General features: G+C 42.3%; 1 protein-coding gene across 2 annotated transcripts; it reads left to right on the top strand.

Annotated features, from left to right (window-relative positions):
- Positions 1–67: 67 nt before the first annotated feature.
- On the top strand, positions 68–15,239 carry parp10 (poly(ADP-ribose) polymerase family member 10). 2 transcript variants are annotated; one of them, XM_088929668.1, is made up of 12 exons: positions 68–257; positions 1,838–2,005; positions 4,125–4,300; positions 5,695–5,940; positions 6,031–6,261; positions 7,223–8,259; positions 8,775–8,987; positions 9,428–9,575; positions 10,032–11,075; positions 11,713–11,843; positions 12,309–12,483; positions 12,681–15,239. In XM_088929668.1, exons 3-12 carry the CDS (start codon positions 4,126–4,128, stop codon positions 12,971–12,973), a joined length of 3,693 nt encoding a protein of 1,230 aa, XP_088785794.1. In that variant the 5' UTR covers positions 68–257; positions 1,838–2,005; position 4,125; the 3' UTR covers positions 12,974–15,239. The 2 variants fall into 2 exon arrangements, with proteins under 2 accessions (XP_088785794.1, XP_088785793.1); XM_088929667.1 differs by having other exon boundaries at positions 11,710–11,843.
- The last annotated feature ends 501 nt before the right edge of the window (positions 15,240–15,740 follow it).

Raw genomic sequence — 15,740 nt, 5'->3', positions numbered from 1 at the left:
CTGGTGATAAGAATTTATGCTTTATAAAATTAATGTATTGTTACCTTAATAAATGCGCGACTCTGGCATTAATTCTATTGATGTCTCGCAGACGAAAAGGGGTCACATCAATACACCCCTTTAGGTATTTATTTGAGTAAACTCCAAGGAAAATATATATCTGTATTAACTTTCTGCAATTTGGAAGCGCTATAGAAACCTCTGGAACTATATAAAAACCACAGATGGGTTCATTTTTCCCCAGAGTGTGAAAGGAGGTAAGGTGGAGAACATTCAGTAGTATATGGTTATATGGTTATATGGTTAAGATTCACCTAAGACACAGAACTCGCCTAAGACTGCAGGCAAATGGTCATTAATTTCTGTAAATTGGGGGATGGCTTTAAAAAAAAGCCACAAAAAGCTGACTATACTGCTTTTTACTGCAGTGTCTATTATTAGGAAGTTTAAAGCTAATGGTATATAGGTAACCATTCCCAGGTACAGCATGCAAATGTGTCTTTCAACCATAGGCTGAGACAGACAGAGACAAGAGTTCAAGACTCTGTAAATCCAGAGGCAGCAGCTGGAGATCTCCATCACACACTGGCATACATTGTGTTTGGAGTCGTTCTGGGGCAGCGAAGTCCTTGTTAAGATAATGGAAACTGTGTCAGTGTATTCTGGTCACAGCCTGGCTTGCTTTGTGAAGAAGCTCGCACTTTGTTGAAAACCGACATTCTGTTATGGCACTGGCCAAAGCACGCATTCAGATTGACAAAACAGTGGTGACCGGAGTGCTAAATGTTCTCGACTGGCCATTTCAAACTCTAGATGTCAATCTAATCACAAGTTTGTGCTTGGAGCTGAAGGAGACTGTTCACAAAGAGGAGCCAGAGGCTCATAAGGAGCAAGAGGAATTCTGTCTGGAAGAAGGAGAAAGATGACTTTGCTCTGTGCAATGCTATTAAGTTTACAGTGTGACTTTTGTTTGAACTTTCAGTAGGAAACATTATTCAATCCATAAATGTTAATGTTATATGATGTTTTGTGTCAACACAGATATGAATTAAGATGTACTTTAGGTCCCTGACCGTCTGTCTTATAAATCGCTTCTCAAGACTCAGGCAAAGCTTCTTTTCCTTATGTTTAAAGTAAATTAGTCTATAAATGAAGTTCTACATTAATACTCAAAAAGTATTAGATGCTTAACAAATTAAATTTTAACTTTTGCATTTTACCATTACCTGGTTAATGTAAAAGAATGGAGGTGAATGGATTCCAGAATAATTATTGACAGCTGTTCGACAATCGGGTGTTTTCAAACTTTTTGAAAAATCCACCTTAAAAAAACTCTGGACATAGATAGATAATACTTTATTAATCCCGTAGGGATATTGATGTGTTACAGCAGTCCAGCCCAAGTAGGCAAAAACAGACATCAGAATAGTTATAAAACAAAAGACAACAAAATAAATAAAAATAAATAAATAAAAAATAAATACATAGGTGTGTGCAAAGGACATCTGCACTGGACAAGAACCCCAGCCCCTGAAACTGGACTCAGAAAAGAATCTCAGAAGCTCCATGCCAGAAAGATCTGGTGTAAAACTGTGTCTTAAATCATGCTTCACTTCATTTCACAATTTGTGAATCAAGACAGAAATTTTGTACCAACCCAAAGGATAGAGTGTCACCGTCACTTACATTTATGTAATGTCACTGTTAAAGTTATGAAATGTACATCATGTGCAACAAGCTGAAGTAGGGTGGGAGGCGGGGAGCTTGCTATATTGAACAAAAAAGAGGCTTTCAGTTTCTGATAATGACGCAGGGATTCTTGTGTGGCGCCTTGCAGTGACCTGTGACACCAGACCGATTAAACTGCGACGTCAGAGGGCCGCAGCTCGCCGCTGACCTCATACTGACACCCGGCGGCCGCGGGCGCAGCGCGAGGCTCTGCCCCACACCAGGAAGTAGGCGCGCAGGAACATTTCCGTGTCCTACTGTCATGACGCAAGTTTAGGTAAGCGCAAGCAGCCTGAAAACAGTTTTTCCAAAATGTATAAAGTGTCATTTATTGATGTTATCACAATGAAATCGGTGTACAGTATGTTGTTCTTTTAAAATTAACATGATTCCTTGTGCTTATTAGTATGTACTTTCGCTTTCTATTCTGCTGCCCGTGTGTATCAGCTGCATTGTAAACAGAAACTTCCTGCAATCGAAAAAGGTCTGCTAAATTGCTATTAATATAATAATTTCAAGCCAGATTCAGTATTGTTATTCTTGTCACTGAATAAGCGCTCCGATCTTTCTTCACACCCTTCTCTTTCCTTGCCTTCCTGTGCCAAAACGCCATGGTCTTGCAGTTAAACGAGCAAATGCGAGGTGTGAACTTAATTTCGTCCCGTACAGGTGCATAGATGTAGTAAACAATTAGAAAATGTTTGACAGAAAAGGGATCCGTATTTAAATGCTGTGATTATGAACCGTTGTTTCTTTGTGAAAAAGACAACGGGATTTCAACCGGAATTGCTAACCTTCTCAAAAATGTTCAACACCTGCGTCTTACCAAGTGAAGGAACATATACTTAGGAACAGTTTTATCAATAACGGTCAGCCTTTGTAAAAGGTGAAAGTATTACCTTTTTGTAAAAGGTAATGCTTTTTTTTGTAAAAGGTAATACTTTTCCCCGTATGCTCCTTCTGCATTTTACGCCCGTATTTTTTTACAGTAGTCGAATTCTGTAGTAGAATTACAGTAGTCGAAACCCTTCTGTAAAGTTTTTTTTTAAGCTTTTTTCCCCCCACGAAACATTGTTTTACTACAGCATGGTTTCCATTGCATAACGGTGGCTGCTAGTGCTAACATGTTTTTAAGATTTGTTTCAGATTTTGCTTTTTAATAATATTTTAGTACAGTGGCATTACAACTCTCTATCAGCAATGATCTTTGGCATTGCCGTCACGAAGACTTGTATCATTTATAAATCAGTATGTGATTTACACGTATATCTAAACCTATAGACATCTGTTGTGCTAGTTGTCCATTGCGATAACAGAAAAGGTGCTTTGCAGCTCTTGGACAGCCCCCTTCCAGTCAGTCTTCCAGTCACCCTAAATCAGAGGATCTTCAACATTCATCCTGGAGAGTCCCATTCCGGCTCCAGTTAGTCTTCTAGGCCATTCTTGTCTAAAGACTAGCAATGCTGAGGAATTCAGAAAGAAATTTAAGACTGAAGGGTACTTAGGTTTTGTCCTAACTTTTCTCTAAAGCACTTGATTTAAGGGTGGGATTTAACAGGTCAGAGACACTCCAAAAGCAAAAAATCAATATCCCAAATCAATATGTGTATGCTTTATTTTTCTAAATACATACATGACCATTTCTTCTGATGCTCAAGTTATGCTAGAAGGAGAAGGACCCCTCATCCAACTTTGTTTTTGTTCTCGTTTCTTTTTCTCTTTTAATAATGATTAATATTGTTACACTTATATAGCGCTTTTCTGGACACTCCACTCAAAGCATGTTACAGGTAATGGGGACTCCCCTCCACCACCACCAATGTGCAGCCCCCACTTGGATGATGCAAGGGCAGCCATAGTGCTGATAGCAGCTATCAGTGAGGAGGAGAACAGTAATCATTGATGAAGCCAATTCATAAATGGGGATAATCAGGAGGCCATGACTGGAAAAGACCAGGGGGAAATTTAGCCTGGACACTGGTGTTAACACTCCTACTCTTGTCAAGAAACACCCTTGGATTGTTAATGGCCACAGAGAGTCAGGACCTCAGTATTATGTCTCATCTGAAGGACAGCACCTTTTTTACAGTGGAGTGTCCCCGTCACTATACGGGGGCATTAGAACCCACACAGACTGCAGGGTGAGCGCCCCCTACTGGCCCCACTAACACCTCTTCCAGCAGCAACCTTAGCTTTCCCAGGAGGTCTCCCATCCAGGTACTGGCCAGGCTCACACTTGCTTAGTTTTAGCAGTCTGCCAGTTATAAGTTGCAGGGTGATATGGCTGCTGGCTTTTGGACGGTCTCCTAAAGCAAGGGTCTGCACTGCACCCCTGCGCTCTCTTTTCTGCTTTAACCTCGCTCGCTGACTGCCGTCCTCCTCCTCCTCCTCCCCAGGATGACTGATAGCGGTGCGGAAGAAAGGACGGTGGAGGTGTCTGGAATACCCGCCTCTGTGGAGGATGAGATCCTGGGGCTGTATTTTGAAAATGCGCGGCGGTCCGGGGGAGGGCCGCTCGCCTCCCTTCGGAGGAAGGGTGATGCCGCTGTGCTTGTATTCGAAGATGCTGAAGGTAGGACTGTGCCAGCGAGACCAGGGCATGTGGCGTAATCAGCAGGAGCCCCTCCTATGTGGGATATAGAAACACATACTGTATGTATTTGTGTGTATTGCAGTTGCAAGTACATGTACTGTCTTGCAGTGCTTCTCCATTGGATGAGCATTAAGAAAAAAACGTTCCTTCTAAGATGCAGGGTGAAAAGCTTTATTTTGTTTTTCCATTGTCATGTTCATAAAGTATAATCTAAAATGCATCAGGTGAAACAATAAATACTATAGCTGTTACATTTTGGGGTTTTCTTTAGAAAGGGTTAGTTGCGCTTTTATTATTTGTCCTTCGGTCAAAGATGGGAGTCTGTGGCTGTAAGTTCCACTTCTGATTTAGTGTAAAGTAGAGCTGCATCTTTTTCATCCATTGAATATTTGGAACAATATTAATAGTTCTTTCCAGGAGATCTGTGTGTCAGTACAGAATGCTTTTTGAGTGAGGGTGACTGCAGTGAAAGCTGTGATCTAAGACATAGAGGTGTAATAACTCCGTCAAAAGGCTGTTTTGTAGTTGGCTGTGTTAATCTTGTCACTGCTAAGACATCATGTGTTGATCTCAGTAGGCAGTAGATACTGCTCATGTATTTTGTCATATCTCGGGTTTGTGTTTGCAGGTCTAGGTGGCAGTGAAGAGAGTAATTGTTATAACTATCAGGGAGTTACATTTACCGCGAATTGAATGGTTATTTTCTCCACAATTATATTTATATGTTCTGATCTGAACATTCTTTTGTTCTTATTGCTGTTGAATAAACAGTTTTGCATAAGACTTTATGGGTGAGGTGGGGGTGAGGTTTAGATGTTTTATAGTTGAGTATTCAAAATATGGTGTTCAATAAAGGTACAGCTATTAGAAAACACCTTAAAGACAGGTCAGTCGCATAAGCATTATGTTGTGAATTCTGTAATGTGACCATGTGACCAGCTGTGTAGCTGAGAGTTCAGGTATAACATTAGCCAGAAGACACTGGGCCCCCCAGGTGTTGGCTGTGAGACCCCTGGTCTAGAGATTCCTCATTGATATTTAAATAAATCCAGTCATGGTGAATTTAAGGATTCCTAAAAAACAAATTTGGGCCCTTTTGAATATCCTGTTGAATAAATGATTTTCCATAAGACTTGATGGATGGGGTGGGTGTGAAAAGTTAAGATTATTCTGAAGGTCTTTTATAGTTTTGAATTCCAAAAGTAAGGAATAAATACCTTGTGAAAATCCTGGTCACTTATAGCAATGTAGCATCTGGTTTGTGTGAGCAGACAGAGGTTTTGTTATCTCTTTGCACGGCAACATAAAAGTGTATTTTTAACTCAACAGAATTTCTTTTGCTCTTAATTTGATTTTATCGATTGTCTTGACAGTTGCTGCCAGGGTTTTAAGCCGAGGGCCACACAACCTGCAAAATGCTACGCTTACTGTCCGAAAACCAGCTCCAAAGGATCGTGGGAAGTTGCTGCTGCGTGGGATTAATCCTCAGACACCCATGGAAGTCCTGGAGCTCTATGTGGAAAATGTGACGGGGGTGGACAGTGAAGATTACACCATATATCCGTCTCCTGAGAGGGACGTAGCTCTAATCCAGTTTCAGCGGCCTCTCTCGGAAACAGGTTTGCAGGCCTCCTTTGCCTCCCGCTCCCATCCTCTTTGTGCTAAGAATTTTCGTAGAATTTTGATGATATCCTGATCTTTATTTTCAGAGTTTAGCAGTTTGTGGGGGAAAGTCAGCAGAAAGCTCCTGGATGGTGCACAGCTTAGTGCTGAGCTGATCGAGCAGACCGATTCGATTCTGGTAGAGAACCTGCGCCCCACTACCAGTGAAGATATGCTCACGCTGTACTTCGAGAATAAGCGTGGAGGAGGTGAAGAGGTGAAGGACGTCAGCATGTTAACAGAAGGAATAGCTAAAGTCTCCTTTGAGGACTATGAAGGTGAGGCTGTATTGCTTATTGGTTAACTGACTAATTTAAATGAGGTATTTGTTTACCATGACCCTGTGTTGGACAAAGTGGTTACCGAAGGTATATGAATATTAAACGAGGGGGTGAAATCTGTCTTTGAAAACAGATTGAAATGTAGATAGTGGTGTGGCATCATTACCTATAAAATCTTTTTTGAGTAAATGAGCAGCTTTAAATAGTGTAGCGTTGCCTCCAGAAGCCCGAGGACTTGACCCCTAGCCCACCGACTCCAGCGGACTCACTTTCCCTCTTTTCCCTCTTGTATAAACAGGGACCCCCTTCCCCCTGTGCTCATTCTCGTGCCAAACTCTTGATAGAGCTGTGGCTCCGCAGCCTTCCCTGCTTTTACTACCTGTTGTTCTGCCCTAGTGACTAGCATTCCTCTGTATTATTAGAGATAAGAAATTAGTGAGCTGCATTCCTGTCTCCTGCTCCTCTTTTTGCATCTCCACCTTCTCCGTAGAGGGACCTTTAGACTAGACCGCTACAATAGAATCTGTTTATTAGGACACACCCCTGACGTGGCTTTTGGATGAATTGATGGCTTTTAACTTTTAAGTGGAAAACTACTGTGTACTATCCTACTTGGGAACAAGTAAAGGTTTATTCCATGCTGAAAAGAGAAGAAAAGAAACACATCGTTTTGGCTGTGGAGCCTTCTTCAGGCATGAAGAAGAAGGCTCACACCTGAAGAAGGCTCCACAGCCGAAATGTTGTCTTTTCTTCTCTTTTCAGCATGGAATAAACCTATTACTTGTTCCTTTGCAGCCTACGCATGCTGACGCAGCTCCCTACTTGCACTATCCTACTTGGTATAGTATATTGAAGAATGTCGATAAGTATAGCCTTTGCAAATGGGCTCGTTTTGGTTGGGTTGTCAGTTGGAAATGCAAATAATTCACAATATCTGCTTTGCTTTTGTTCCTCCCAGCCGTGGACCGTGTCATTCAGAGGTCCCACATGCTGGACGGCAACGAACTGACAATCCGGCCGTATTTCGACTTCCTGCAGCCTAAGGAAAAACCATCGTCCCCAGTTTGTGAGAATGGAAAAATGCAATTGAATGGCGACGCTGTTTTTCACTCCAACAGCTCAGAAAATCCACAGACGAGCAGCCTTGGGCCGGCAGGTACAACTGCTCCTGGGGTTTTGCAAAGTGATGATCTGGAGACCCCGCACAGCGACATATCAGCACCAGAGGTGCTGCCAGCTGACCAGGCTGGGGAGGCACGTGCACCCAGCCCTCAGCTCTGCTCCAGCTGCGTCTCCCTGCCTGACCCTCTGAAACTCAGCCTGCTGCAGGACAGCCACCTCCTCCAGGACCTTCAGAACAGCCACTGTGACTTTAACATTCAGATAATTGATGACGCAGTTGAAATCACTGGGCCCAGCCAGCTGGGAGTTGAACAGCTTAAAAACCAGATCTTGGAGTCCTTCAGCAGTATTGCACAGGCTCATTTACCGTTTGATGAACAAAAGGCCACATTGCTTTCCAAGGTGGAAGTGAAGGAGAAGCTGCAGCAGAACCTGAAGCAGGAAGGGTTATTAGCCAAGTACACCGTATCGGACTGCGTTGTCGCAGTCGTGTCCCCGTCCCTGGACATGGTTAAACAGGCCAGCAGTGTGATCAAGTCTTTGATCTGCAGCTTCACCATCCCCGTAGCTCCAGAGTACGAGTGTATGCTGTACTCCAAGGAGTGGACCAGCTTCCTGCCTTCCCTGGGGTGCTGCTGTGCCAGGGTGTCCAGCAGGGGAGACCAGATTGAAGTCACGACTCTGAGGGGGATGGAAGAAGAGAAGGAAAGCAGGATCGTTGCATTTCTCAGCACTCCCGTTCAGGTGGAGACTGTGATCGCTATGGAGCCTGGCATGCTCAAGTACATCCAGACTCACTGTCATACACTGCTGGCTGACATGGACCAGGTGACCATATTTCCCCTGGAAGAGGAGGATGTCACTGGACTGAGGGTATGCGTTTTGGATCTCCGTGATGAACTAGTGCAAAAATCCCAAATAACTTGCCAGCAATGTGTGATTCACATTGAAATTTAACCAAAATAAAAGGCTTGTTTTCTGAGAAATTAAATCATTTGCAAGTGTATGGAGAATGTAGTGAAGTGAAGGAGAATGTAGTTGTCTAATATTTAGCAGAAGTATAAGCTTCAAATGTTCATATGCTGAGCATGACGTGTTCTCTGAATTTCAATGAGAGACTCAGTAATTTATGGTTCAAATTTTATTTTCTAAATACTGCTCTTTATTTTGAAGAAATTATGAACAACTATAGGGGGATAGAGAGAGTGGTTATACTCTAAGATAATATAAATGGTAAACTATTCAAAATATATCATTATCATATACACTGTAAGACAGATTGTGTTTATGAATCTGTTAACAGTCAAGGTTAGCATTAGGTTTGCTGAAAGTAAATGTTGTTCCCTGACATGCTGAGTGATTTGACGTGGGTTCGAACGTGCTTGCAGCTCCACGGCAACGCGAATGCCTGCCAGATTGCAGACGAGCTCCTCCGCAGTGTGGTGTCTTCGGTCTGCACCCGGACCATAGTCCTGAACCGCCCCGGAGTGGCCCGCTTCCTTGTGCAGGAGGAGGCGGCCCGGATCCTGGAAGAGATGCAGACCAAATTCCAGGTCTTCATCAGCCTGGACAAAGTTCACTGGGAGCCGCTGGATTCGGAGGTGACGGAGCTTTCTTGAGCTGTCGGGTTCAGTTGACTTCAGTTTATTTGTCATATGCACAAGTGCAATGAAATGCTTTTTTGTATGTATACTCCCAAACAAAAACATTAAAGGAATCACCAAAAACATAAACAGAGAACAGCAGCAGTAACAACAACAAGTTAAATAATATATAGCTTAAAAAAAAGTCAGACAAGCAGTGTGAGGAAAAAAAAGGTTCTAGCAAACCTGCAAGACCTTAAATGGCTTTGTCCTGACCAATCCCTTTTCCGCTTTGCAAGAGGGAAGCTCGGAACATGCACATTTTAACATTTTAACACAAAATGTGCTTTTTAAAATGCTTTCTTTGTGCTTTGAGGTTTTCTCTTCATTGTTTTCTCTGGTGGATTTCCAGATTTGGATACAAACCAGATACGAACGAGTTCTTTTGTTTTCCTCAGGATATATTTGAGGTTGCAAAGAAATTTGAGTCGCAGCCAAACTTTCAGAGGTTCCAGTCTGAGGGTGGCGACATCAGTGCCCTCCCCCTGGCCCAGACTTCGCTGAGCACTGATGTGAACGCCAATGACCTGAACAGGCCTGACAGGGGTAAGCACGAAGCACTGCTGGCGTTTCTCGAGGGAAAGTGTGGGAAATTGAAGTTCCTCAGTTTTCTGAAACTAAATGCTTTTTATTTGTAATTAAAACCCTATGAACAGGTTTAATTGCATCTTTTACTGTAGGTAAAAAACTGAAGGTCTGCAGGTGGCAAAGCCTGTCACAAATTACAACCTGTAGGGAGTGTTCATACTCATTTTAATCCATTCATTATTTCTAAATTCAAATGTTTGTCATCACTTTCCCTGATGGTTTAAATAATTGTGAATTTCTGAAGTCTAGGAAATTGGCACACCTAAGTTTTCTGTGCAGGCCTGTTTTTTTAATGACCAGTCATGTGGGGTTTCAGCTCCTCGAGGTTAATTTGTTACACCCACACTAGTCAAATTTTTATTTTTTAGTTATGAGAAACTTTTACGGTTTAAATATTTCCATGTGTGCATCCAGGTCTTTTAGAAGAGGCCAAGAGGCTAGTGTCAGTCATTGACGAGACCTCAGGCGTGCCCGTGCCCACACCTGGCTTGATCTGCAGAGGGATGGATCTGGCCGTGGAAGATTTGTACACTGACCGTGAGGCGACGTCCAGCTTGTCTGACAACGAAGGACAGGAGGACGGCGGCAGTGCCATCCTGGAGGGGGACGAACTGCGGCCGGCCCCTGAGGGACAGGCCCAGGAGGGGCTGGTGGTGGAAGACGAGCTGACCTACGCCACTCAGCTCTCCCTGCAGTCGGCCATGACTCCCAGCGATCTCGAGGAGGACGCCATGCTTTCCTTGGCCATCCAGTACTCCATGGAAAGCAAGAGCAACGCCGTGGACGCGGAGGATGAGCTGCTGAAGGTTCTGGAACTTTCCAAGAAAATGGTGAAGCGGGAACCCCCCTCTGCAGACCCGGTGCTGGAGCAGGCCATTCACATGTCCCTTCAGGATGCCATCAAGGCGGCACACACCGCCGAGATCCGAGTCTTCGCGGGCTACAGCTGCGACCTCATCCGGGTGGACATCGCCCTGGGGAAGAAGGTGGGGCTGAGGCAGTGCGAGGAGAAAGTGGAGCACAGGTGTCTCAAGAACTTGTCGGAGCAGCACAGGAAGTACGTGGACATCATCCAGAGAAAGCACGCCGTGGACATCCAGATTCAGGGAAGCACCGCCACGATACAAGGCTTTAAGGACTACGTCTCCGAGGCGGTCCCTGACGTGAAAAGGCTAATCAAGAAGATCTCGGCCTCAGTGCCGGATTCCGATGTTTTGCAGAGCGTGCAGTGGGAATGGCACGATGGGAAGTCAGATTCCACACCTTATCCGCCCAGCGCCAATGTCTTTATAGAGCATGCCTGGAAAATGAAGGAGAAAAGGATTGATATTTTGTTCGATAGCCAGCCTTACACCATTGACTTTGGAAAGATGGAGGAGTACAACATTGTCACTGGGAAATCAGTATGTATTGCAAGGAAGTTACTGAGTGATGTGGACTTGTATTCAGATCTGCCAGGTACGGTAAAGAATACAGCCTTTCCGAATTCGCTGCGATGTTGGTTGTCACATTATATGGCTTGAGTTGTAACTTGAACAAGTAGAGGAAGCATCAGCTTAGAAGTTAAAATTGTAGTGAAACATGCAGCTTTTGCAGTAGAGTATGTTTTGTGGTGCAGTCTGCAGCTCCAACAGCTGTTACGCAAAGTAAGAAAGTTCCAATAATTCAAATTTTCATTTTCTCTCAAAGCTACAATTTGAATTGCATTGAATCACTTTCCATTTTTTTACAAATTTGGGAATTGTAGAATATTTAAGGATGACTATTCTCAATGACATCCACCTTGAAATGTATATGGTTTTATAAAAGAAAATACAGAACTCTGTCACTTAAGCCTGCTCCATAAGATATTATTTTAGTGGTTTTCTAATACAGAATCATTTTTACAATGCACTTCTTGTGTTCAGTTTTGATAGTTTCCATTACTACTCATAGTAAATTGAGGGAATTTGAATAGAGTGTTTTCTTTACTGATGTGGGTCATCAGTCTATATTAAAACTCCGGATTTATTATTGCATGTAGGAAAAAAAATCGTTTTGGATATGTGTGCACCTTTGCATTAAGAGATGTAATTGTGAGCTGTCTTGACAGAAGAGGACCTGACTAATCTCTCCAGCCTGCCTGACGCAACAGTGGTTTGTGAGGAATCTGATGAATTCCAAGATGTTGTCAGTGACTTCTACGACACCATTAGAGAATACCACAACAAAATAAAGGTTGTAAAGGTATGGAATTGTGATTTTGTCATTTTTATTTTTAGTTTAGGTTTCAGTTGTGTGTGTGTGTGTGTTGAGTGACCCATCACTGGGACTAAAGTGAAGGCAAATATGTGAACCTGTGGATGATTATCTTGTCATCCCCAGGACAAACATGGCCATCACCTATAGGGTCAGGGTAGAGACAGGGTCCCAGCCTGTCAGAACCATTCTTGATTTCTCAATTAAAAAAAAATAATGCTAAAGTACGGAAGCACTAATGGCTTTATTATTTTGTTCCGCTTGCAACACAGATAAGCTGCTTGGAATTGTACTCATAACAGTAATGGCTGTGTGCAAGTGTGGGTGTTCACAGAGTGAATGCACATATTTGCATATTTCATCTTCAAGTACACTACAGGGATGAGGTCTCTGGCTCTGTTTGTGATATAAATGGTTCAGGCTATAAAATGTCTCATGCTGTTCTTTCTACAGGTTGAGAAACTCGTGAACCGCCTGCTGTACAACCAGTACAAACTAAAAAAGGCTAGCATGCTCCAAAGTGCTGCTGATCCAGAAGTTGAAAGGACTCTGTACCACGGTACAAATGAAAGCAGTGTGAAGGAGATCAGCATTCATGGCTTCAACAGGAGCTTCTGTGGAAAGAACGGTACAAGTCTCTTACTCCTCTTACTTTTCTTTTGATTACTGGGGTGACCATATCTAACAGTAAAATGACAGTTCTTCCATCTTTCTTTTAATATGTATTGTGTTTGTTTTGGAGGTTGGGATCAGAAACTAACTGCTTCTGTTGAAGGTTCTGTGAGTTTTTTTGGTAACTTTTTCTACTTTCATTTCCTTTCACAGCCACTGTGTACGGACAAGGGGTCTATTTTGCTGTCGACTCGGCCTTGTCAGTTCAGGACCAGTACTCTCCCCCAAACGCAGATGGTCACAAATTTGTGTTTGTGGCGAAGGTGTTGACGGGCGACTACACCAAGGGCAGGCATGAAATGAAGACTGCTCCGCTGAAAGAAAACACCGAGATGCCCCTCCGATACCACAGTGTGGTGGACACAATGGACTCACCCAGCTTGTTTGTCATTTTCAACGACACACAGGCCTATCCTGAGTACCTTATCACCTGTCAGAAAATGTAAACTGTAAACATACTGTAAATGCGCTCTGCCAAATTCTGTTTTTCATCTGTTCCAGTGTAAGGTGTGATTCTTAGCTCTTCTTCATTCTTTATTCTGTTAAGGGTTCTGTGAAATACAGATCTGTTAATGCATTTTTTTACACAGAAACGACTATGACAAGGTTAGGCAGGAGGAAACATTAAACATTTACTTTGGTGTTCTAGCAGTGAACATTAAATTGCTTAGTAGTAGATCTACCAGTAGCTTTGCCAGACTTTGCATGACATTTTCTCATTTCTCTCTTGTTGTATCAAATGTATGCACTAGCATCCAAATTTTATTGTACTCTTGATGAACTTAAGAGGTTGATTTAGCATGAAAAGTTTCTTACATTATTTGATACCAATCATCAATCATAACAAGACATGATGACATTCAATATTGTATGTGCAAATAAGACCTCTGCCAAGCATACTTAGATAGATATATCTAAATGCATGATTTTGAAATTTTGTTCATACCCTTGATAGTTGTGCACTGAACACTGCCTTGGCTTCGACAGCATGAAAGAGAAAAAAGAACTGCTCCTTTAGTCTTTTAAAAGATTGTTAAATGTAAGATACTCGGCAGCTTCTTCATGCAGGTCCTCTCCAGCTCCTCCAGTGTTGTGTGAGCTGCGTTCTTCACTTCAAAACATAAATGTTCCACTAGAAACTGGGATAACAGAAAATCCAAACCATGTATGCATCTCGGTGACCTGTTATCCAATTGAAAAGGTCATTTGTAAGCAGCTCTAAGGTCGAAGAGGTTAATTTATACTCTTCATAAAATGCATGATATTCTTTTCAACATTACTTTCTGTGCTAGTTCTACTGCTGGTTGAGCAGTCTAATAAATAGATCTATAATTATTTCCCTTGGGTAAGGGATGCTGAAAGTACAGTTATCGAATACAGAAATGCTTCTGTTTTTTGTTCTTAAGTACTTAATTCAGCTATAGTACTTAATTCAGTTATTCACTGAATTGCCATCTTTCCCTTTTTTAAATTTAGTTTACCAGTTTGTTATACCAAACTTGCTTTGGCCAGTTGTGCCTGTGACTGCACATGGGGAGAAAGAGGACGTGTGGGTAGCAGTAGCGTCCTCTGTTAGAACCACTCCTCTTTAACATGTCACAGGCAGCACACCCCCATGCTGGAGGTTTGATGCAGGTTGGAAGAGAGAGGTCCCCTTACAAGCTGACCAATCCGGCCCTACCTTCCGAGGGGCTCAGCTAATGGACTGGTCAAGTAATCCTGCTCATATTCAGTTAGATGCCTATGCTTGGGTGAAAACCTTCAATGCTTGAGGCTCCTTTAAGCTGGGATGGATTACATGTAAAGTGACCCAATAAGGCAGCAGTGGCTGGAACTGGACTTTGGACACTCCTGCCTTAGACTGTAAGTCAAATCGCTGACTTTCCTCATCTATACAGTTTGTGAAACCATTGGATGAAGATAAATACATTACAGGATCCACTCTAGAGTATTTGCAACATGTTGGGGATGAATATATTTTAACATTGTGTATCAAAGAATATATGTAATTTATTTTTTTTTAGTGATTCAGACATTTTTGTCGTGTTTAATGCATGCAGAAAGTCCTGTGTCAGCTTGCACTTTCTTGGCTAAATGAGCTTTCTGTTACAGTTCATCGAGAGTATGAATTTGGAGGCTACTGCATTTAAAGCTTTGTGTTTACAGTTTGAAGTACTCGTCTCGCAGTTTAACGTCTGTTCGGTACATCAGATATTTAGGACAACTGAATCAAAAAGTGAAGACAGTCAAGGTGTTGAGCAATGCAGGTTATTTAGAACGTTTCCAACAGGTGGAGCTCTAACTAGTTAACTAGTTATGCTCTAACTCGAATATCTGCAAAATTGTTTTTTTTCCATGTATCTGCTAGTTGTGACAGGTTTTGGATTGCTGTACTTCTAATGTGTATATTCCTTTATTGGAAGATACAACAGGTCTTTAATAACTGGAGTTCATTTTCTGTTTCAACCTTAAGCAAATGATTTTCCAAACAAAATGCCTTCTATAACCTAATTCTTACTTTCTTGTAGTTGGTCTGTTTTTGTTTAAGACTCTCTGCTGTAAGCCGTGCTGTTAACTGGGGATTCAAAACATTGTTCTATAACCACCATTTTTATGACTGACTACTAGGCTGCTTCGGTAAATACAGTATGCTTATGCTGGATAAAAACAAAATGTAAAAACCTACGAAGAAATAAACTTGTTTTGATCTAACGAATTGTGTTAATGATATGCAGTTCATTTTACACAAATGGCTAGAATACTGAAGTAGTTCATTAAGGTCGGCCGTGTCAGCATGCGTAGGCTGCAAAGGAACAAGTAAAAGGTTATGCCTTCTTCCACACCCAAAGAAGACTCCACTGCCAAAATGTTTCCTTTCTTCTCTTTTCAGCATGGAATAAACCTTTTACTTGTTCCCTGACTAGAATACTGATGGTTGCTGTCTACAGCGACACACAGAAATATCCCATCGGTACGTGTCAAATGCCAGGCACATCACAATATTATTAGGAATATTTACTGTCTCACAAGTTGGGCATTGACCAGCCAGTCCAAATGACTGACACTGCATGGAAAGTGAGCTGAATGCAGTGATTGAACTAGCGCACAAACCAGAGCATAAAGGCCGTGAACATACACTATACAAATCAGAAACGATAATGAGGATATGTGAAAGGCTTCAGAAAGTGAAGGGGTCTGAAGAGGACCAAATAA

This window comes from Atractosteus spatula, chromosome 12 (genome assembly GCF_055471065.1).
Source record: "Atractosteus spatula isolate fAtrSpa1 chromosome 12, fAtrSpa1.hap1, whole genome shotgun sequence".
NCBI classification, from domain to species: Eukaryota; Metazoa; Chordata; class Actinopteri; order Semionotiformes; family Lepisosteidae; genus Atractosteus; species Atractosteus spatula.
This window is presented reverse-complemented; position numbering and strand designations above follow the sequence as displayed.

Bases quoted from the DNA above. Each gene is read 5' to 3' on its own strand.
- parp10 (XM_088929667.1), top strand. From the start codon at position 4,126: ATGACTGATAGCGGTGCGGAAGAAAGGACGGTGGAGGTGTCTGGAATA. The intron at 5,941-6,030 runs GTTTGCAGGCCT...CTTTATTTTCAG, and splicing joins GCGGCCTCTCTCGGAAACAG to AGTTTAGCAGTTTGTGGGGG. The intron at 11,076-11,709 runs GTACGGTAAAGA...CTGTCTTGACAG, and splicing joins CTTGTATTCAGATCTGCCAG to AAGAGGACCTGACTAATCTC.